The sequence below is a fragment of the Eptatretus burgeri genome, chromosome 10 (assembly GCF_056783735.1).
Source record: "Eptatretus burgeri isolate ZD-2024b chromosome 10, Ebu_testis_v1, whole genome shotgun sequence".
Classification (NCBI taxonomy): domain Eukaryota; kingdom Metazoa; phylum Chordata; class Myxini; order Myxiniformes; family Myxinidae; genus Eptatretus; species Eptatretus burgeri.
The window spans coordinates 31198556-31223163 of NC_140970.1; the positions used below are offsets into that span (position 1 = coordinate 31198556).

A 24608-nucleotide genomic window follows, 5' to 3' on the forward strand; every position below is an offset into this window, starting at 1 on the left:
AGGGCTGTCCCATGAGCAGCTTAATAATGCACCGTAAATATTTTCCAAGTACTGCTAAACTGCAGGTTCGTGTTCTGATTCGGGTTCTACAGTGTTCAAAATGTATAAGTCAATTGAAATCAAGTAGTACCTCGATCATAGACCGACTCCTACAGACAGACAAACAGAAAGACAGAGTGAACCAATTACTTAGCTTCGCTTTGTGCACACCGGTAATAATAATAATAATGTAACATGGAGGAAATGCAGAAGGTGGTCCTCTTTGAGACTTCACACATCAGGCAAACACTTTCTGTTCAATAAATGATGACATTCTTATTTTCTCCGTGGTTTAGGCAAAATGCACAATTGATTGACTGATCAATTATTGTCATAGCAACCTATTATCGTCTCTTTTCTTCCCTCGCCCACTTTCTGTTTCCATTTTTCCTACCTTGTGAGTTGTTTTTTTTTTTTCTCCTCACATATGCTTTGGTCACATTCTTTTCTTTCCTTCACCGAGACCTCTGTTTTATCACATTCATCTAAACCACTCCGATTAATCATCTTTTTTCGTCTTACCTCCCTACAGGATGCAACGCACCTTGCAGATGCTGGCTTCCAGTCGCCTCGGCTCCGAAATGCTTTTTGAAATTTTTGACGTAAGTTTTTACTTGTGACGAAGGCTCAAACGAAAAGGAGATTTTATGTTAACTAGAAACACCTACTCCCGATGGGAGCGGGAGCGGCCATGTTGGGGGAGGGTCATGTCGATGTGTGCACCTTGTGGATGGTGGTGTTAATATTATTCTTACCTCAGCCACCTAAGGTGGATGGAGGTTATGTTTTCACCTTGTCTGTCTGTCTCTGTCTGTTTGTATAAATGTGAGTAGGATATCTGAATAAGTTGTGGACTGATTCAGACAAAATTTGGTGGAGAGGTTGGGTGTATTACAAGGACGAATTGATGAGATTGATGAGGTTATTATCAGAATCTGTGTCCGAGAATTTTTAAAGTGATTCTTTACAATTGAGAGATGGGGCCAAAAACGATAATATATCATGATGTTTCAAAACATTGTGGACAGATTATGACAAAACTTGGTGGATGAGTTGGGGAGGTGACAAGAACAAGCTGATTAGATTTTGGTTCAAGTCAGGATGCAGATCCGTGATGCAAATTGCATCATCATTCTGATGCAAAACATAAACTGTTCAGCCTGGCAGAAGAAGTATGCGCTCCACTGAGTGCCATTCTAGTTACCTCCGCCACCGAATGTGAATTGCATATGGATTGTTTATAATTTGTATATTGTGCCCTCATATGTGATTTTTCTCCAAATTTCCTTCAGGCGAGTAGAAAAACTACCATTAGGAATAGGGTTATGCACTGAATAAAGGTGACAATTGGGCCTTAAGACGTAAGGGTGTTGGAAGCAATATCGCACGTCACACTTGAAGCTATGGCAGGGACAAATAGACAAAAAACGAGAAGGGCACTCAGTAAAGCACACAACTCCGCCATGCAATGCCTGATCCACAACAACATATCGGGCCCAATACATTTTTGAAATATCGTTTGACATATAGTTTATGGCCCTATCTCTCATTGGTGAAGAATCACTTAAAAAAATTATCAGATCTGGATCCGGGTTCGGATCTTCACCAAAATTGAATCAATTATTTCTTGTCACACACTCAACATGTCCACAAAGTTTCGTCCGAATCCGTCCTTAACTTTTTGAGATATCGTGCTACATCTCGTTTTTGGCCCTATCTCTCAATGGTGAAGAATCACTGAAATTCTGGGATCTGGATCTTCACCAAAATCTAATCAGTTCATCCTTGTCACACACTGAACCTGTCCACAAAATTTCATCCAAATCCGTCCACAACTTTTTGAGATATCCTGCACACAAATAGACAAACAGACAGAAAAGGGTGAAAACATAACCTCCTTCACCTTTGGTGGTAGAGGTAACAATCCATAAGCAGTTCACATATAATCTAATGGCTAGAAAAATTTGACTGGCAATGGGATACACCATTCATGCGTAAAGACTCAATTAAGCAGCTTAAAAATTTTTTTTAGCTAACGATCGTTGTGACCTACAAAGATTAGATGGCTCAGACCCGTGAGACTGTAGGGGACGTGATAAGCATAGAATTCCTCAAGGATGTCAGGTTTCCTCCAAATGTCTTTTAGTTTAGTGTTAACCAACAGTTGTGACTGTTTAAAAATGTCATCAGACTGTTATGGTCCTGGCGCTTTAGGGTTAAATAATGTACCTTTTGTGTCACAATAGTTATTTCAAAGTATCGGTTGAGTTAAGTTTGTTGTCTTCTTCTTGTTGCTTATGGCAGCTTAGCTGCCGGGGTATCTATCATTTCTTGGAAGCGCCACTGTGTCGCTGATGCAGTGCCTCTCTACCAGTACCCACTGGTACTCATTTCGCCAACCTCGAAAGGATGACAGGCTGAGTCAACTCCCTGGTGTATTAATTCAGCGGCCAACAGGGCTTGAACTCAGGACCCTAGGATCCCAAGCCGCCACCCAAACCACGAAGCCAACACTAGGCCAAGCTTGTTGCAATACATGTGGATAAATATGCATTGTGTATGTATTAGATAGGTGGTCTTTTATGTTTCTTTTTGCTCCATAATCTTTTATTTTCTCTTTCTCACTTTTTCTTGAACTGGCTAATACACCCAACATCGCTTCGTACTCCCACTCTCTTTCTCATTTCCTTCTCTTTAAAACCGGTTTGAATTGGATGAGTCGCATCTTGCCACCTTTTTGCCACTGTATTTCTCTCCCCGAACCAGTTTGAACTGACCAATGTTCACCATACCATGACGGGAGAGGAATTCGGATTGGAAAATATACACACCCAATTAAATCAGGACTAATCAGTAGGAGACGTCAATGGAACTCGCCAAGCGTGGTCAATCATGTCAGATGAGAGGACCCATATGCCTTAGAATCTTAGATGCATCCCCCAGTGAGAGCAGGGGTCGTATGCAAATTTGCAGACAGGGGAATCAAATGCCGGTGAGTACGAACTTTCAGTCATCTGTTCTTGGTCCCTTCTGGCTGGTGGTCTTGTCTTGGCTTGGAGTTGGACTGGAGCCTTGGAGTGTCGTCTTTGTCTTGTGTCTTGGAGTATAAAACAGATCACGCGCACCCGGATCGTCTCTGACTGCTTGCTCGCCTACTGTCTGACCTGCTGCCACTCCTGTCATCTCCCTGTGGTTTGCAACAAACAGTGCTGTGCACCGGAGAGTATAGTTGAGTAGAGCAGAGCAGAGTAGAGTAGAGTAGAGTGGAGAACAACTCAACCCTTCATGTGCCACAGGCTGTTCTGGTATCCAAGGGGTCACGCCGGCTTTTCAGAGCTGTTGAAGGAACTATTTACCCCAACTCTTTCTTTCTCTGTCTTCTTTGTCAGATGTCTATGGGCCGCACATATGTTTGAGTGATTTTTTTATTTTTTTTATTTTTTGTATACCTTGGTCGAGGCTCGTATGAGAGCTAACACACAACTCGCAGCAAGGAGGCATGAGACAAGAGGGGCGGGAGTGGAAGGGACAAAACAGTGGGGAACAGACACATTAGGTGAACTTTGGAAGGGAGAGGGATGGGGATGGGACGGGGAACATGGCGAAGAGAAGATGGACATTTCAGGGACTTTCAGGAAGGAAAGCAGGAGAAATGAAGGAAGTGGGCTTGGGTGGATTATCGGGGGTAGAAAAGATCGAGGATTTGAATGGGGGAAGACAAGAGGTGGTGGTGAACAGCTGTTTTGAAAGCCTGGAGGGAAGAATGGGAAAGAATAGAGTGAGGAAGTTTATTCCAAAGGCGGGAAAAAAGAGGAATGAAAGAGTGAAGATGAGCAGTGATTCGTGATTTTGGTAGTTTTACCAGAAGGGGGTTGTTGGCGGACCTTGAGCGCCCTGTGGAAATGTGGTGGGGACAAATCGCAGAGAGAGCAGGGGGGGGCAAGGCTGGAGAGGAGTTGGTAGAAGACAGAAAGACCACCGACCAACCTGCGGTGATTGAGTGAGAGGCCCAAAGACTCAGCTTCATTGCGGGAGATGCCGATGATCTTAAATGCCCTGGTTTCGACAGCGTGAAGCCGAGAAAGGTGGGAGGCAGGAGCACCAGCCCAGAGGGGAGAGCAGTACTCCATCAGGCTACGGACAAAAGCTTTGTAAGTGGTCAGGAGCTCAAGAGGGCTGAGGAAGGACTTAGCACGACGGAGGATTCCCAGTCGGCGACTGGCTTTTGAGGCGAGGTTGGAAATGTGACTTTCCCAGGAAAGGTCATGGCAGATAGTGAGACCTAGAAGCTTGAAAGAAAAGACTTCTTCCAGAGGATTGTTGAGAAAGTGGATGGGGGGGGTTTTGTAAACGGTCCTTTCGAAGAGACATAGTGAGAATGTGAGATTTGTCTGGATTGAAAGACATGTTCCACGTGTTGGACCAGTTTGTGATTTTATCCAGATCTGCAGTGAGCGAAGAAGCTGCTGCTTGCCGGTCTGAGAGATGACAGATGGTACGGCAGAGGGTGGAGTCGTCGGCAAAGAGAAATAGAGGATTTTCCAGAGAGTCCGAGAGATCATTGATGAAAACCAGAAAAAGAACAGGGCCCAGAACGCTACCTTGAGGAACTCCAGCCTGCACAGGAAGAGGGGATGAAAGAACTCCATTTAGGGCCACACGTTGACTGCGACAGGAGAGGAAGTCTGTGAGCCATGAGTGGAGATGGCCTTGCATACCATGGGAAGAGAGTTTGGTGAGTAGGGCAGGGTGCCAGACTGTGTCAAAAGCACGTGATATGTCCAGGGATACGGCTCGGATTTCCTGTCTGGCATTGAGGACCTCCATCCATTGATAGGAGAGCAGAAGCAGCATATCCAGGGTAGAGTGACCTGGTCTGAAACCAAATTGATGATTGGAAATCAAGCCATTGGAGAAGAGGAAGGATTTCATATCTGAAGCGATGATGGATTCCATCACCTTGCTGATGATTGGGAGAAGGCTGATTGGTCTGTAGTTATAGGGATCTGTTTTTGGACCTTTTTATGCAGGGCAGTAATGTTAGCAGATTTCCAAGCAGATGGCAGATGACCTTGGGCAAATGAGAGGGTGAATAGAACAGAGAGAGGGTGAGCAAGAGCAGAAGAGCAGGCTTTGAGGACACGTGGGCTGATGCCGTCTGGACCGGTTGCAGAATCTGACTCGAGGTTTGAAAGCAAGCTCTCCACCTTGTCAGGAGAAAAGGATACAGAGTCCAGGGACAGTTGGGTGCAACTGGGTAAAGTGGGTAGAGATAGTGATGGGTTTAGGACACAAGATTTAGCTGCAAACACCGAGTTTAGACATTCAGCTTTATCACGTGTGGAATCAGCAGTGCGGCCATTTGAGGTAAGGGAGGGGATGGAGGGGGAACATACACCAGAAACAGATTTGATTAAACGCCACCAGGATTTTGAGGAGGGAGAGAGGTTTGAGAGTTCAGACTTGAGATGAGAAAGATGTTGTTTTCTGGCTCTCCTGAGGGTAGATACACACTTGTTCCGAGCTTTGTGGAAAGAACTGAGATTGCCCTCAGTTGGGTTTGCTTTCCATGAGGCAAAGGCAAGTTGTTTCAGGACAACTGCCTCGCCACAAGCTTCAGTAAACCAGGGGCGGGAGGAAGGGTAAGATAACTGAGTGATAAGTTGACTATATGTATATGTTTTTATATGTATATATATATGTATATGTATATATATATATATATATATATATATATATATATATATATATATATATATATATATATATATATATATATATATATATATATATATATATATATATATATATACTGAACAAAAATATAAACGCACCAACCTAAATATCTAAGTCAAGATTGCCATTATGGGAAAATGGTCAAACCGATGATATGTTTGAGCAATGGTTCCTTTGTTTTGCTCAAGACATATGTTCCCATTGAAATTGACCACTCTGAGTGTGTGGACTCACACGTTGAGTAATCCTTCCCATGAGCACCATGGGGCTTGACAGAGTGATGGTCAGTGAGCGTGACCAGGACACAAACACTCCCTATAGCTTGCCCTATAAAAGGCCTCCCCAAAATGTGGACTGGTGCCAAATGTCAACATGCCACAGATGTCACAAATCTTGAGGGAGCGCGCCATTGGCATGCTGAATGCTGGGATGTCAGTACGGGCCGTTGCAGCACACTTCAATGTCCACCACTCCACCATTAGCCGCCTGAGAACGCGCCTCAGAGAGATTGGAAGCACCGTGAACCGCCCACATGCCCGGCGACCACGTGTGACCACCGCCGGTCAGGATCGTCACATGAGGCTGCAACATCTCCGGGATCGACTCCGACCGGCCACGAGGACTGCCGATGAGACTGTCGGGCTGCATAACAGGCGCATTTCAGCCCAGACGGTGCGTAACCGCTTGAGGGAGGCCAACCTCCGAGCCCGCCGACCACACCGGGGACTCGACCTCACTGCAGTCCGGCGTCAGACCCGACTGAACTGGGCCAATGTTCACTTGCGCTGGACCCTCGCACGATGGAGGAGAGTGCTGTTCACCGATGAGTCGCGGTTCCAGCTGTATCGGGCTGATGGCGGACTCCGCGTCTGGCGTCGGGCTGGGGAGCGCTACACTGACGCCAATGTCCTTCGTCGGGTGTCACACGGTGGTGCCAGTGTTATGGTGTGGGCAGGCATATGCCATGGAGAGCGCACTCGGCTTCATTTCATTGAAGGCAACTTGAACTCAGACCCATCGTCATGCCGTTTGTGTGCCTTCACCATGTGACGTTTCAGCACGACAATGCTCGCCCCCATGTTGCCAGGATCTGCATGGACTTCCTCGGTGAGGAGGACATTGATGTCCTCGACTGGCCTCCATATTCTCCCGACATGTCGCCCATCGAGCACCTTTGGGACGTTCTTGATCGACGCGTACGACAACGTTACGCAGTCCCAGAGAACGTCCGCCAGCTCCGTGTGGCTCTCCAGGAGGAATGGGAAAACATCCCTCAGGCCACCATCGATAATCTGGTGATGTCCATGCGCCGGAGATGCACCGCTCTGCGCGACGCCAACGGTGGACACACCCGCGACTGACTGTGTGCACTCTGACAGTGACACCTCGGTTGTGTCGGCTGTTGTAGCGCAAAGACTGTCGCCAGAATTCTCAAGGAACTCTTTGAAATTTAATGCTCAATTGTCATGGATTCTATAACCAAATTGTTGTGAAGATTTAGTATTGATGAGTTTGAGGTAAAATAGTAACAATCGCTTGGTGCGTTTATATTTTTGCGCTTGGTGCGTTTATATTTTTGTTCAGTATATATTGTTACGGCCATGGGTACCGAGTGTATTATGAGAGGGTTAATCCCCATTTCTCCTCGGAAGAGCCGGACCTGTGGCCACCACTCACAATTAACTTCGTGGTAGAGTGGGTTGCTTTACAACCACGAACGCCAATCAGTTAACCACGAGTTCCAGTGTCCACCGTCTAATTTTGCCTTTTAACTTGAGGTCGTGTGGCTGACTGAACAGGGAGCGCGCCCTCGGCAAAGCACCAATCTTATCTTAATTAGGGCGGCCGAGCGTTTACCGCTGGTGCATGCCGACTATGACAAGTTAATTAGAGAGGAGGCAGGTGTAGGGTGAGGGGGAGAGGGGAGGCAGATAGGATGAAGAAGGGGGAGGGGAGAGCGAGAAAGGGGGGAAGTTGGGGAGAGCGACACCTCACCAAACATTACTATTCACTGTGGGAGGGAGGGGTGTGTGAGAGAAGGAAGGTCTGATTAGATCTGTGACTTGCTACAGGTACCATGTAAACCTGTACACACCTGTTTCATGGACGGGTTGTCGGTGACTACACCGTTTACCCCACCAAGTTTCCTGATGAGGGTGTATGATATGGACACCCAGCAGGAATAAAAACAAAACCCGTCAAAGGGCGGAGGAGCTCCTTGTGATCCAATGGCCATCCACATCTCGAGCCCAACTGTGTCTGCGGAAACCTCCTGCGATTGAGTTACTTTTTATTAGGATGTTGGTGGCAGGATTTGCACTCCGGCCACCGGCAAACCCTTCATTCCACAAAACGTACTAAAAGCATCCCCAAAAAAATCTAAAAACCCACTCCGGGGGAGTACCTCCTGTGCAGCTGCCCTCTGCAGGACAGCTCACCGGATGGCTGGATTGGAGCAAAGCCCTCGGTACCCCTAATCTTTGATGATAGGAGGGAAACCATGGGGTAACCTTCCTGGGTCAGATTGTGGTAGTGTGTGTCGGGGTGGTGCTGAGGTGTCGTACACCAGAAGGCGGTCTCCTTCGGTTAACCTGAGGCGGTCCCTTTGGGTGTGTGTCTGGAATGTCCTCTCCTGAAGAGAGGATGGTCACCTGTCTCTTATCTGAGCTAAAGTATTTAGGCATTGCTATTACAGCACTCTCTGAGGTTCGGAGACCAGATTGCGGCGAGATCATGGAGGGTGGTTACACATACTTTTGGTCTAATCGCTCTGATGGTTACCATGCCCAAGGAGTTGCTGTAGCTGTGTCCAATAAGCTGACTCCAATGATAATTGAGTTAACACCGGTCAATGAGCGTCTTGTGAGACACAGGATTTGTCACTCCTTGGGTGTCGTTTCCCTGATCTCTGCATATGCTCTGATTGAGGTGAGTGATCTCAATGTGAAGTACGCATTCTATGCCACGCTCGAGTCTCTGGTTGATCAGTGCCCCAGGTGAGATACTCTTCTAGTCTTGGGGGATTTCAATGCATCGACTGGAACTGATAGGGATGGTTATGAGACATGTGTTGGTCCCCATGGGTCTGGAACTGTGAACCAGAATAGCACCAAGTTCCTTGACTTTGTAAGAAGTTATGTACTTAGGGTGGCTGGTTCATGGTTTCAGCACCAACAGCCTCATTGTTGGACTTGGTATTCCAACGCTAGTAGTGTGGCGAAGGAGATTGACCATGTACTCGTTCACGGTCACTGGAGGATGATCCACAAATGCAGGGTCTACCGAAGTGCTCAGTCGCTCAATACTGACCACAGCCTTGTTACAACTCTGAAGTTGTAGCTTAAATCCAGTAAAATGGCACTATCCCAGCCAAGGCTGAATGTTGGCAAGCTCAAGGATGAGAGGGTAACTGAGGAGTTTGCGAACAGGCTGAGTTTGGGGTGGGTCTGAGTGCTTTGGGGAATCCTGAAGAGTTGTGGAGTGCCTTCAAGACTACCGTGCTTGATGTTGCCAGTAGATGTCTTGGAACTCACCATAGAGCGAAGAAGAATTTTATCTCTCGGGACACTGAATACCATTGACCAGAGTCGCAGGGTCAGCTGAGCTGTTCAGGGAGCTGAATGGCAGAGCTGAGCTGTTCAGGAAGCTGAGGTGTAAACCTGTACATGCGCTAAGGGTGGACAAGGAGGCCTATGTGTGAGGGATCTGTGAGGCGGTAGAGTATCACCTGTGGTCAAGTGATTCACGTCCTACTTACAGGGGAATTCACTCATTGCATTCCTCCAAGCCCATCCCTTGGTGTACTGCAGTTAGAGGGGAGGGTGGTGCGTTCTTGACAGAGGAGTCTGAAGTGAAGGCCCGCTGGGCCGGTTAATTTGAGCGTCTGTTCCAGGCTGATCCATCAGCTGTTGAGTTGGATGTCAAGGTGTTACAATTTCTATTGCTGATCCTCCAATCAACTGTGTTCCACCTTCGTTTGTGGAAACACAGGCTGCGGTGAACCGGTTGAGATGGAGTAAAGCTCTTGGGATCTGTGGCATCCATGCTGAACTTCTCAAGGCTGGTGGAAATGCTGTACTCGTGTCATTGCAGGCAGTTCTGTGCTCTGCCTGGAACACGGGCATCATCCCAACTGACTGGAAGAGGGGCCTTGTTGTCCCTCTCTGGAAAGGGAAGGGTGATCGCTAGGAATACAACAACTCCAGAGGGGTGACACTGCTCTTAGTGCCGGCCAAGTCTTTGCTCAGATAATTCTTGATCAGGTTCGCCACCATCTGCTTTCGCACCAGCGTCCAGAGCAGTCAGGCTTTACACCAAAGAGGTCAACGAGTGACCCTATCCTTACTCTTCGGGTCCTCACCGAACACATATGAGAGTTTCGACAGGGGCTGCTTGGAGCCTTTGTTGATCTCTGTAAAGCATTTGATTCAGTGAATCGGGATGCCCTCTGGAGGATTCTTGTCTTCGTGGGATGCTACGAAAACTGATCAATTTGACATCTGAACTATACTTTTGGACTGAGAGTGCTGTGAGATGTGGTTGTGCCAGCTCTGACTCATTTCCATTTGTTACTGGAGTTTGCCAGGGGCGTGCACCGGTCCCTACACTTTTCAGCGCTTGTCTGGACTGGATTCTGGGGAGGATGTCGGAGAGATCAAGCTGCTCTGCATCGTTTGTGAATGTCAAGATCTCTGACCTTGATTTCGCAGATGATGCAGTCATCTTTGCAGAGACTCGAGATATCCTTTTGGGGGCCCTCGATGTGCTGAATGAGGAGTCGGAGCCACTGGGATAACAGGTTTCCTGGATCAAAACTAAGATCCAGGCTTTCAATGACATCGGATGCTGCTATCTTGTCTGTACCAGTTTGTGACGAGGATGTTGAGGTCACGGAGAGATTCACTTACATGTGGTGATGACAAAGAGGTGATCGCATGTGTGGAAATGAAATAAACAACAAATGCTGGCGTCTCCGGGTGTTTCTAAGCATTGCAATGTACCCAGCAATTCGGAGCTATGATGAACAAGCATTTGATAATACGAGTGAGGAAAGTGGGGGACGGGGGTGGGGGTAACCTGTAGTGTTCAGAAATCGTTGCAGCCTGTTCCAAGTCGAGGCATGGTTGAGCAGGCCAAAAAAACATGGCAGCTTCAGACCCCAGCGAGGTTACCCAGGAAACGCTTTAAGACCCCAGAAAGCGAGGTGGCCGAGGATCGCCTGATGAAGGATATAATTAAATAAGGCCGTTAATTATCTTCAAAAGGGGTGTTTTAATTAACCCAAACACCCAAATTTCACTCTTGCACTTCCTTGGCGTTTTCTTGGTATTCATGCAAAGTTTCAGGCTGCTAAGTTTTCTGGTTTTGGAGTTATGGAGGAGACACACACACACACACACACACACACACACACACACACACACACACACACACACACACACACACACACACACACACACACACACACACACACACACACTGCCTTTTATTAGTATAGATATATGATTTTAATACATGTATAAAACCAAACTTGTCTCCTGATTCTTCCTGCTCACATCGTGAGGGTGACATATGGCAGGTGATCTCATCGATCTCAAGATTGGTCCATAGATAAGATCGCGGTCATGTGACTTGGTTCTGCTCGGCCAATTAATAAGATCTGTGACGTGACTGCAGGCACAATACGCACTCTTACCGGGAACTTTGCCTTTACGCGAACACGGCTCTGGACGTGGAAGCCGGGAAGAAGTTCCAGGGACAACTGGCTGTTGTGGTCGCTTAGCAACTTGCCGAACCTATCTGGAGTTATCCAGACGCAGTGACCGTCACAATACGTTCGACAGAATTGACTGAATACTCTAGTTTGTGGTTAGAATAATTTTTATTTCTGGTAGGTGTGCACCACAAAATGCCATGATAAGCTACTTTATCCACCAAAACACGGATTTTTCCCAAGGCAGAAAACCCCCCTTGGGGACGGGAACGATTGAAGTCACTACATCCTCCGTCGTGTGACCCAGAGTCAGTCCCCACTAGCAAGTTTGGTTGAGGTTGGATAAGTAACGACCGAATGCATCATGGTCAGACAGACAGACACACCAAATTGAATGTTTTAGTATGATGAAAAAGAAATGCTGTTTGGTTTTTTTACGCAATTAAGTTTTTACACAAGTACTGTTTGGGGCACATGTGGATAAGTGAGACAATGTAAATTGTGCCAGCATTGCAGTACTGACAGGCTGGAGCAGACAAGAGGTGGGCTGAAGCCGAGATTCTTCAAGAGAAGAAGAATTGATCAGACTCCAATGAGGATTTTGGAGGGGCGTTTGATTGCAATGTCAAGAAGTTCGAAAGAGTTTGACGCTAAACCACTTGGTAATATGAAAGGCAATGATTATTTTCTCCACCGAAGGTGAAGGAAGTTATGTTTTCACTCCTCTGTCTGTTTGTTTGTTACTTGCAAAATCGAAGATTTTTCAAGTATATTGGTCAGTCAGTCAATTTTGTTATTCTGTCTGTCTGTCTGTTTGTTTGTCTGTCGCCTACAAGTCACAATTTCAAACCGATCTTCATGGAACTTCACAACATGGTACAACATGGTGAAGATCCGCATCCAGATCCGGCGACTAGAATTTTTTAAAGTGATTCTTCACCATTGAGAGATGGGGCCAAAATTATGCATAGCACGATATCTCAAAAAGTTGTGGACAGATTCGGAAGAAACTTGGTTGGCAAGTTGAGTGTGTGACAAAGAATTGATTCGATTTTAGTGAAGATCTGAATCCAAACTCGGATACGAGAATTGTTAAATTTTTTAAGTGATTCTCCTCCATTGAGAGATTGGGCCAAAAATGACACATGATGTTTCAAAAATGTATTGGGCCCAATATGTTTTCGTTGCATGGTGGAGCTATGCACTCTACCGTGTACCCTTCTTGTTGAACATGTATTAACTACATGTGTGAGCACTATCGTGTGGGATGGGGTTGTCCAATTTAGATGATAGAGGTAAGGTTTCCCTTGTGTCAAACTTCGTAAGGTCGGGCAAGGGTAAGCGGTGAAACAGCACGTTTCCCTCTCACCTATCGAGGGAGAAGACTCCTCCCCAGAACTTTGTCACTACATGGAAGATGGACCTTGGTTTCATTGGCAAGGCTGGATTCATCAACATCCTCAGGGTGGGGGCACCGGAAGGCCTGATTGGTGGAACCCCTGGGTCATGATTGGTGGGGAGGTCTTGTGGTTGAGACATCCCTGTGGCCAGAGATTGGTTAACCTCAGGGAAAAAGGAATGTGTGGAGGGAGCAGGGATACCTGTGGAAGGGCAGGGCTTGGGGATAATGCCCAGTCCAACAGGAAGTTCCTTCTCTCTGCGCTCTCCCTCTCTTGCGCTGTTGAATTATTTGAACTCTTTGATCTCTTGCATATCAACGGTTTTGGCACCCTGGACACTCCATGACGATCGCTCGCTCTTCCTTGGACAGCTGCACGCTCTGTTCAGCTGACATTCTGGTTCTGCAGGAGCCCTGGAGTGTGTGTGTGTGTGTGTGTGTGTGTGTGTGTGTGTGTGTGTGTGTGTGTGTGTGTGTGTGTGTGTGTGTGTGTGTGTGTGTGTGTGTGTGTGTGTGTGTGTGTGTGTGTGTGTGTGTGTGTGTGTGTCCAAAGTGGGGGGTAGTTTTTCGTGACTTTTTGTTTTGTTCGTTTTCAGAATTCTGTTGCCTGGTCTCGTGTAAAATTATTTATTAAGAGGCTGTGTGTGTGCCTGGTGTTACTGCCATTTTGCCGCATCATTTGGTGGTGTTCCACATGGTTGGAGGATTAAATTGATATTATCCCCATTTAAAACTGCTGTGACCCTGAAGCGTGTGCCAATGTCACTGTTCGCAGTGGGTTTGTGAGTTAAAGTGATCGCTTGGTTTCATCTTTGGAGCATTATCTTCAGTGTGATCAGTAATCACTTAGATTATTGTGGTTGTGCACTTTGTGAGTGCCGTACACATGACTATTTTTTTGAATGAATGATCGGTGTTGAGAAACTTCAATCTGTTGAGGAAGCTTTGTCGGTTTTGGTGCAAGCAACAAATCCCAAACTGAAAGATATTAATTTAAACCTGCTTGGCATCATTATGCCCTATTGTGGAATGGAATGATGGGACGTTATCTCACGTGACTGGATACTGTGTGTAACAAAAAATCCGTCTTTCCTTTTCCTTTCTTTTGTTTTTTCTTCACTGAGAAACTTCAGCCTACTTGTTAAATCATCTACTCAAATGACATCAATCCCCTCGGCCTTTATGCGATATCGATATGCTGTACTAGAAAGCCTCTTCAGTTTTATGCTCACTTACAGCTCAGCTGTCTCTGCCCTGATAAACGTCCACGAGAAACAAGGGAGATTAGGCATTGGATTTTGTACTCGAGCTGTTAATGATTCTCCCAAACAAATATTTGCTTCAGCACTTGCTGTTTCATCGCATAGAAAAGCACGTGTGGAGCTGTTTTATATTATTCGTAACTCCATTCATTATTTTCAACAAGACGTGCTGCAATTGTCAACAAAAAGAAATCATTGATGTATTCGGTCACAATTTTTCACCTGCTGATTATTAGATCGCGATTGGTCAGTATAAGTGTCTTTTTTTAATACCGATAAACTTGGTGATATCGCATGGTTATTATACCACTGTACTGCACTGTATGCTGTAATGGATTTTTCATGTTTTATCGGTGCTCATCTCAATTTTGAAAACGCTTTTACATCTCCGGTGACGAAATCGCCGGAGGCAATGTTTTCAGGTTGTGCGTGCATACGTCAGTCCGTGCTAATTAACCTCCGCCATCTTTGAAGATGGATGTAGGTTACTGTTTTCACCCCTTTCTGTTTGTTTGTTTGTTTGTTTGTGAACAGTATTACGGAAAAACTCCTCGACGGATTTCGACCAAACTTCGTGGGGGGGGGGGTCTGGTCCAAGGATCATGCCATTAGATTTTGGACTTGGTCCAAAATCCAATATGGCCGCTATGGCGGCCAATTTGAAAAAATATTTGATTTTTATTTTTTATTTTTATTTTTGCATTTCTACATGTTTTAAGTGATTTCCAACCCCCCCCCCCAAAAAAATTGTTAACCCCCCCCCAAAAAACATTTAGAGAAAAAAACTTTTTTTTTGCATTTCTACATGTTTTACGTGATTTCCAACCCCCCCCCCCGCCCAAAAAAAATTGTCAGAGAAAAAAAAATTTTTTTGCAACTTTTTTTTTTCAACAAAATGTCGATTTCTTTTTTTTTGCATTTCTACATGTTTTAAGTGATTTCCAACATCCCCCCCAAAAAAAAAAAAAAAATGTTGGAGAAAAGAACTATAACTCAGCACTGTTGACATCATATTTAATGAATAAGATACAAGGTTCACTTGAGTGACCCAGCAGTATTGGCGGTGGAGGTTTTGCACTCTACAGAGTGCTCTCCCTCTAGTTAACCTACACCATCGAAGATGGATGGAGGTTACTGTTTTCACCCCTGTCTGTTTGTTTGTTTGTTTGTTTGTTTGTGAACAGTATTACGGAAATACTCCTGGACGGATTTCGACGAAACTTGGTGGGGGGATTAGGTATGGTCGAAGGATCATGTCATTAGATTTTGGACTTGGTCCAAAGTCTAATATGGCCGCTATGGCGGCCATTTTGAAAAAAATATTTGAATTTTTGTTATTGCATTTCTACATGTTTTAAGTGATTTCTTCTTCTTCTCCTTTCGGCTGCTCCCGTTAGGGGTCGCCACAGCGGATCATCCGATCCGCATAGTGATTTGGCACATGTTTTACGCCGGATGCCCTTCCTGACGCAACCCTGGTCGCCTCTTACGACACAGGGATATGGTACACCTATTTTAACCGGGGTATACACCGGCCCAGTATACTGGTACTCATTTCACCGACCTCGGAAGGATGACAGGCTGAGTCAACCCCCTGGTGTATTAATTCAGTGGCCCAACGGGGCTTGAACTCAGGACCTTTTGGATCCCAAGCCGCTGCCCTCACCACTGCGCCAACACACCAGGCTTATTTTAAGTGATTTCCAACCCTCCAAAAAAAAAATTGTTAGAGAAAAAAAAATTTGCAACTTTTTTCAAAAAAATTTCGATTTTATTTGAAAAATATTTGATTTTTTTTTTTTTTTTTTTTTGCATTTCTACATGTTTTAAGTGATTTCCAACCCCAAAAAAACATTGTTTGAGAAAAAAAACAAATTTTGCACCTTTTTTTTCAAAAAAATTTCGATTTTATTTTTTTGGCATTTCTACATGCGCGTCGATCTAGTTTAGTTTATTCAATCGTGGTTCAGTAGAGTCTGATCCGTTTTGACCTACAATTAATAGGATATCAGGTTCACTTAAGTAACCCAGCAGTATTGGCGGCGGAGGTTTTGCACTTCACCGAGTGCTCCCCCTCTAGTTTTCTGTTTTCTCTGAAACCGCTTATCTGATTGAAACAATTTTAACCATCGGTGTGCCGACTCGTGTCGAATGTTTTGATGATAATTATGACGTCATAGGTCATGTGGTGAGCCAGTCATGTTGGAACTGTCAAGTATTCTACTCAACTGTCAAGTACTCAAGAAATGTGCGATTTTCAATAAATGTGATTTTTTAAAAATTATGTTATAGGTGGCTTTGTTATGATGTCATAATTGCATATGTTGAATGCTTTATCTGATCAGTATGAAAATTTTGAGGGTCATCTCGGGCTAAATTGCATGGGGGGGATTGATGACGTCATCAGTCACGTGGTTCGGCAACCCTTTTTTTCATTTAAAAAATTTTTTTTTTTTGTAAAGGCCAGAGATCATATTCGGTAAAAATTATGTTACCGTGCCCACTTGTGAACCAGTGATGGGATTTTGCCCAAACTTGGAAAAAGTATACAGTGTGATACAAAGATGAACTGATGAGATGGCGGCATCAAGAAGTAAAAAGTTAGAGTCCGTGATAGGTTTTCATTTCCGCGATAACTTAAGAACAGCTGAATGGATCCAAGTCAAACTTGGTACAAGTATGTATAATGATGTACAGTATATATAAACTGATTAAATTATGAGGTCAAGAGATCAAAGGTCATGTCAGGTAAAAATGTGATATTTGAGAACAGCTGAAGGGATTTAAATCAAACTTGGTACAAATATGCATCATGATGTAATAATGTGAGCGGAGACATATGTGGCGACGTCAAAGAGTGCCGTTCTAGTTTTTTTCCTGTTTCTTTCCCCAATGTTGCTTACAGACTGCAAAGGAACTTTTGACAGAGAACAACTTTCCTTGTTGTCATTGTGCCATCTGTCTTTGTGACATTCAGGTAACATGTGAAATGTTATTGTTATGTAAACACTACAGGCCATATATCTCAAGGCTGCCATTGATGTTGCGCTCATAAGAAATGCTGCTTGTACCCTGCGTACTCAGTGCGTACGTTATTCCACACCTTGAGCACTTTTGTACATTTGATAAAATGTTTGTTTCTGATGATTTTTCGAGTTTTCGACATAAAATGCAGAGGTTCCAAAAATACTCATCGATTCAAAGATGAAGTAAAATTTACTGTAAAATGTTGGTTTCCGGAATGGGAAAGATTCCTTTGAGATGTTTAATTAAACTGAAAATGAAGTAGTCTGATGGAATAAACGTTCATCTGTAGTTTCTTCCTCCAGCCATCAGACAAGTTGTTCCGAACACTGTGTTACCACTACTACCACAAGTGCTGCCTGTCACGTTACCTCGTGCACACTCGCTCACAGCACGAAGAACGGGATGCAACCGTTGCCTCCAGGGGCATCAGCGAGAGACAACAGAAAGAGCCATTCCAGGCACACCAACTCTCGAGTGATTGGCAGCAAGGCCCAATACAGGTACAATGCTCGTGCCTTCCTCATAATCATGTTTTGTGATGGCAGCAAGACCCAACCTTGCATTTGGTGTCAGTATACACCATACTACTTATACGAGGTCCATCTAAAAAGTGACGGGACTGACTTCACAGAAATTTTATTCCAAAAAATATATTGAAATCACAACTTGTCCCCTTCAAAATAGTTTCTCTCCAGTCTCACACACTTGTCCATCCTCTTCTTCCATGCTTCGATGCACCCCCAGAAGGCTTCTTCTGGAATCCTCTGTAGCTTCCTCATCACAGCCCTTTTGATGGCCTCCACATCAGGAAATCGGGTCCCCTTGATCACCCCCTTGAGCTTGGGGAATAGGAAAAAATCACAAGGGGCCAAGTTTGGTGAATACAGGGATCGCTCCAGAGTTGGCACGTTCCTCTCCACCAGAAACTGTCTGATGCTCAGGGCACTGTGAGCAGGGGCGTTGTCATGGTGGAGCACCCAGGCCTTGTTCTCCCACAAATCCCTCCTCTTGTCCTGGACTGATCTCATGAGGCGCCGGAGGATCTCCTTGCACACGTATTGATTCACTGTTTGACCCTGTGGTAGAAACTCGAAGTGGACGATGCCCTTGATGTCAAACAAGCTCAAATGAGCTAAGATCCTCGTCCTCTTAATGATGACATCATAAAAACGAATATGACGTCATTGTGATGTATCAGGTTTGCGATAAATTATCTGTGCTAATGCCCGGCTTGATTCCCGCAAGCAAAATTCAAACAGCTTGCCTAGTTTCGGAGATAATGGTATAGGCGATTTCCATTAGCGGCGATATTATCACGTCAACTTTTTTTCGAGGAAGAATTTCCAAAATCGGAGATGGTTACTGCCTGCGCGTAGGCTTTCTGCATATACATGGCAAGTTTCACGAAGATCCGATGAAAACTCTGGGTTGTGAAGCAAAAAATACCCCCGAGCGGGAGTGCCGGTCATCTCTGCCAGAGGTCGAAAGTAACTGTGCCAGACTGGAATAGGGGCAGTTCATAAAGTACGTACGCTCTACTTCCGGGTTTCAAAACCACCCACCCCCCTCTGTATGCAGGCTAGTGACCACCCACCCACCCCCGTATGCATCTCATATCACATCACATCACAATACTTGAAGATTACAACGAACTGTAGATTTATCTCAAATGCATTAGTAATTATTAACTACGGTAATACAGTAATATGGAACAATTATTGACGTCCACAGATTCAATATCACGTCGAAAATGTTCCTGTGAACGGGGATATTTTTCCCCCTCGCGATGACGACAGGCTCACCTTCATCTTCTGAAACGCTTTCATGTAGTCCGACATCACTTTCATAAAGTATGTATGCAGCCGTCGTACCACCCACCCACCCCTGTACGCAGCCCGTACGCGGGCTTTAATCCACCCACCCCCCTCATGCATCGCTTATCGCTTGCAAAGCCAGCAGTTCCTTATTAACCGATGTTTGTAAGTCATGACAATGCAGTCCCTAGCGGTGTAATTTACCTTTTTCTTTTAATATCACAGCACATCATTTATGACCAGAGTTGGTGTCAAAGCCACCCAATGCTCGCCTGTTTATACATTTATCGTTTTTAAAAGACTCGTCTAATAATTAATATTTTTTATAAAGCATTGCAGTGAAGTCTGATCCAAATAATTTTAAAGTAATATATGTATTTGTATATTGTAATCAGTAACAAGAGCGCTAGTGAGCACAATATACGCCCGACCAAGAAGGTATATACAGAATTGTGCTACTACATGGAAAACAGCATCTTGGTTGCCATGGCAACCACTTTAGATGACTAATGTATGTCGCAATGTACCGTCTCCACAGTCTGTACTATATACCAGATATGAAACGTGAAAGTTGAAAACTTTGGGAGTTGGAGTGCGGACAGGAACGGATGGAAAACAGCATCCTGGTTGCCATGGCAACCACTTTAGATGACGAACGTATGTCACCACACACAGTCTCCACAGTCTGTACCTAAGTACCAAATATGAAATGTGAAAGTTGAAAACTTTGGGAGTTAGAGTGCGGACAGGAACAGACAGACAGACAGACAGACAGACACAGACAGACAGACAGACAGACAGACAGACAGACGGACGGACGGAGGACACATAATACGCCCCGACATATATATATATATATATATATATATATATATATATATATATATATATATATATATATATATATATATATATATATATATATATATATATATATATATATATATATATATATATATATCAGGCATATAAAAATAGTGTGGTAGATAAAAACATTAGAAAGAAAAAAATAACTTGCACCAAAAATTTTAACATTTTCATGCTCATGCTCACGCTGACGCTCACGCTCATGCCGGGGGTATCGCTATAGCTCTGTTCTTTGAACAGGCGAGCTAAAATAACTTGCACCAAAATTTTTAACATTTTCACGCTCACGCCAGGGGTATCGTTATAGCTCTCTGTTCTTTGAACAGGCAAGCTAAAAATAACTTGCACCAAAAATTTTAACATTTTCACGCTCACGCTCATGCCGGGGGTATCGCTATAACTCTGTTCTTCGAACAAGCAAGCTAAAAATAAAAGTACAAATTGACATTCAAGACAATGTTAATGTCATAAATGAAAGTAAGTGTGCATATAAACTTGTGTTCCATTGTTTTAATTAAATCTGACAAAAGCTTCAAATGTATTATTTGTCTCGGAGAGTTCCGATTCTTAATTTAATACTTTTATTTTTGTATGTACTTTATGAACGGCCCATACGGGGGGGAATCAGAGCGAAGTTTGAAGGGCTATAAAATTGGAACGAGAGCAAATTTCAAAAAAAATGGCTCGTGTTGTTCGAGATAATAGTCCATAGTATCTGAATCACTAATAACATTTGATCTCTCTTGATAAATGAAGGAGGAGATACTATTTGAAATCGACGATTTTCGCAACTTTGACAGCCTCGTGACGTTGACCTCAACTTTGGACGACCTTGAAAATTGTTTCGTTGTGCATGTCTCATCGACCTCTATCCATTCCACTATTGGTTATTTGTCTCCACTCGGTTTGATTGTGGACGGACAGACAGACTTCGAGACTGTTATTATTAGATCATCTCTACTGAGATGATAGAGATGACATAGGAATGACGTCATAAAAATTGATATGACGTCATCGTGATGTATCATATGTGCGGTAACTCATCTCTGCTAATGCCCTGTTCGATTCCCACAAACATAATTCAAAAAGCTTGCCTAGTTTCGGAGAAAATTTTTTAGGCGATTTCCATTAGCGAAGATATTTTGACGTCATAACCTTTTTTTTCTAGGAGGAATTTTCAAAATTGGAGATGGTTACTGTCTGCGCAGGGTATTTTTACCTATATATGCCATGTTTCAGAAAGTTTCGATGAAGGCTGTGAAACAAAATAGTCCACAAGAAGAAGATAAAGAACAACAACGTGAGTAAGACTTAGAGATCCTCCACGAGGATGTAAAAACGCGATGAGCATCACCTTGACCTTCGACTTTGACATCCTTACTTTCTTTGGTCATGGTGATGCCGGACTTTTCCACTGACGACTCTGCCGTTTGGTCTTGGGATCGTATTCGAATATCCACGATTCATCGCCAGTAATGACTCTCCCGAGCAGGTCTGGATCGTCCCCGAGGTGCTCGATAATGTCTTGACAGACAGTGACTCTTTGCTGTTTCTGGTCCTCGGACAACAGCTTGGGAACCATCTTTGCGCACACCTTGCGCATGTCGAGATTTTCAGTGATGATGCTCCAGACAGTGTCCTTGTTGATGGAAACTTCCTCAGCAATCATCCGCACCGTGAGTCGATGATCGGCGCGCACCATCTGCTTCACACGCTCGATGTTGTTCACCGTTCTGCTCGTTGAAGGTCTTCCAGACCGTGGATCGTCTTCAACCTCCTCCCGTCCCTCTTTGAACCTCTTGTACCATTCAAATTCACGTGTATGTGACATCGTTTCTTCCCCATAGACTTGCTGCAGCATTGCGAAGAATTCGGAAGGTGTTTTGCCAAGCTTGGCAAGAAACTTCAGATTGGCTCTCTGCTCACGACTCATGGCACGCCGACGAGACAACGTGTAAAGCACGACCTGTAAAAAAATCACACAATGAGCGCAGTCAACCATCACCAATCATATACAGTATATTGCTGGAATGTTGCGAAAGACTGTGACGCAACCCGTTCATTCAAGTTGTGTAAGTGGAGTACACAGCAGGCTCAGTCCCGTTACTTTTTCCACGGACCTCGTATTTGTTGTTGGTCTGCTGTTGAATAAGCATCCTCCAAGTTTTATTTTCAACATGTATTTGATACTTGCAATTGATTGCACAACAATAATTGTAATTGATCGTCATTTTGATCTTGATTTTGTTTCAAAACCCATTTCAAGGTTTCCATCACTTCCAGTGGCACAATGTGTCATCTGATCGGATAAGCAAACTTCATTCATATGGTGCATTTCATGGTACTAGAAACACCCGCTCCCTTTGGGAGAATTGGCAAGTCCCTCCCTCCCCCTCCTTCAAGGGGAGGGGGATTTTTTTTTTTCCTTGTGCCTGTGTCCCCAACTTGGGTACTACCAACACCTATACAAAATTTGGTGCAGATTGGGCCAGCCTTGATTTGAAAAAAAAAAAAATTCTATGATTTTCAGATGTACATACATACATACATGCATACATACAATCGCCTTACTTAGTATAGTAGGATACCAGGGTAGTGTTATACCCTGGTGTACTATGCAATTCTGTTTTGCCGTTTCACGTTTGTTTTTTTTGGTTTTTAAGGCATTGGATTGTTTTGATATTTTTTATATGAGGTAAAGGCTCCTGGAAGAGCTGAAGACAGTAACTGAGCAGAGGGGAACACACAGAGAGGGGATGGAGATTTAGACAAGCAATAAAAAACTGAGTAACATCAGTTGGGATATTATATAGACATGCTCAGATTACAAGGGGAGGGAAATTTGGGACAGGGAGGGATTTGGAACCCATGCCTTTCATGCATTCTGCCTTGTGAGCTGTATTAATTGTGACTACCAGAAACCCCGTCACAGACGGATTCCGTTCATTCAACCACCCTCACCAGCTCACCCACACTCAAGGGACATGGACTGGACAGGGCATGCTTGTCCCCGCCTACTCATCCCCTGCCCCTGCCCCATTCCCCCCCCCCCCCGCCTTCAACTTGCTTAACCCCGCCCAAAAAATGTAATTACCCCGTCCCCGCCTTTTCACTCCCCGCCCCACTTGCCCCCGCCCCCCTGTCCACCCCTCACACTCAACCCCGCCTCTTCACTCCCTGCCCCCGTCTCTTCATCTCCCGCCCCGCCTCTTCACTCCTCGCCCCAGTCTCAACGAAAAGTGTTTGTTCTGCTTCAGAGTTGACTATTGCCACTATGTGCGATGCACTCTTACAGGTACGAAGTGTCTTTCAGTCCAGGTCATAGGACTGAGAAAAACGTAACGTGACCGCTAGGAGGAGCACAAAATTGGTCCTTCAGTATTAATATATAGAAGATAATGTTTTTGTTACTTTTTTTTGTCAAATTCACATTCTGAGGTAGTCAGCATGTGCAGAAGAGGGTTTTACATTGCAGACGCTATTTTCGAGGAGTGGAATTACACCGCTCAGCGGTGACGGTCTGTCGTCGACAGACGTAATGACGTCAGCGAATGACCGATGATGTCATGACGTCCTGACGCCTCTCAGCGGTGACGTCACACGTCACCATGTAAACGAATGTAAAACGAAAAGTGTTTATTCTGCTTCAGAGTTGAAAGTTGACTATTGCCACTATGTGCGATGCACTCTTACAGGTACGAAGTTTCTTTCAGTTCAGGTCACAGTACCGAGAAAAACATGACGCAACCGCTAGGAGGAGCACAAAATTGGTCCTTCAGTATTAATGTATAGATGCTTTTCTTGTTGAGTGAAGGGATTGAAGAAGAGCATGTTCCTTCAACCTTTTTAACTTTTCCTTTTTTATCCCCCGCCGCGTGGCGGAAGGGGGATATTGTTGTCACCCGGGTCGTCCGTCCGTCCGTCCGTCCGGCTGGCTGGGCGTCAACATTTATAGCTGTGAGTGCGATAACTCATAAACTGTTCGCCATATCGATTTGAAATTTGGGTCACACATTTACCACCTAAAAAGGAAGAACCCTATTGATTTTGGGCATGGCCGGATCCAAGATGGCAGACTGGGGTGGTCCGTCCGGCTGGCTGGGTGTCAACATTTATAGCTGTGAGTGCGATAACTCATAAACTGGTTGCCATGTCGATTTGAAATTTGGGTCACACATGTAGCACCTGAAAAGGATGAACCCTATTGATTTTGGGCATGGCCCGATCCAAGATAGCCGACTGGGGTGGCCATCTTGAAAAAAATGTTTTTTGTAATAAATGGAAAAACGCTTATCTGATTTCAATTATTTTTCAATGGCGGGGGATTCCCCATCTCTGATGGGTATATTTAACCAGTTGCCAACAGGATTTGGAGAATGGAGAAAGGACTCGAAGGTCTGATTTCAGATGAGGCTGGTGTTGCATTCTAGCTCCTCTAAAGACAGGTGCACACAGATTGCGGGACTTGCAAAGTGCTTGCAAGTTGATTTTTTTTTTTTTAGCTATCATGTCTTTTTGATATGATATTTACCATGGACGACATGTTGGGCATCAGAGCTGGATGCATGGGAGTGAGTAGGCCTTTGTGCAAGGAGCTGAGAGTCTTTGCATGACGTAGCAGATCACAGAAAAGGCCAGTTAGCATTGTTGAACTGCCAAGCACAGAGATGCTGTGGTGTCTCGCAGAAGACTGCCATTGATATTGACAGTCTCATTAGTATAATTGTTTGAATTGAGGGAGCGTTTGAGGT

General features: G+C 44.6%; 1 protein-coding gene across 7 annotated transcripts in view; it reads left to right on the forward strand.

Annotated features, from left to right (window-relative positions):
- Positions 1–24608, forward strand: part of LOC147018229 (E3 ubiquitin-protein ligase RNF25-like) — a 237842-nt gene that overhangs the window by 44379 nt on the left and 168855 nt on the right. For all 7 annotated transcript variants that reach the window (XM_085897729.1, XM_085897728.1, XM_085897732.1 and 4 more), the window contains 3 exons: positions 572–641; positions 17055–17126; positions 17479–17676. In XM_085897729.1, coding sequence (XP_085753855.1) covers positions 572–641; positions 17055–17126; positions 17479–17676 — 340 coding nt within the window. The remainder of the gene's footprint in view (positions 1–571; positions 642–17054; positions 17127–17478; positions 17677–24608) is intronic.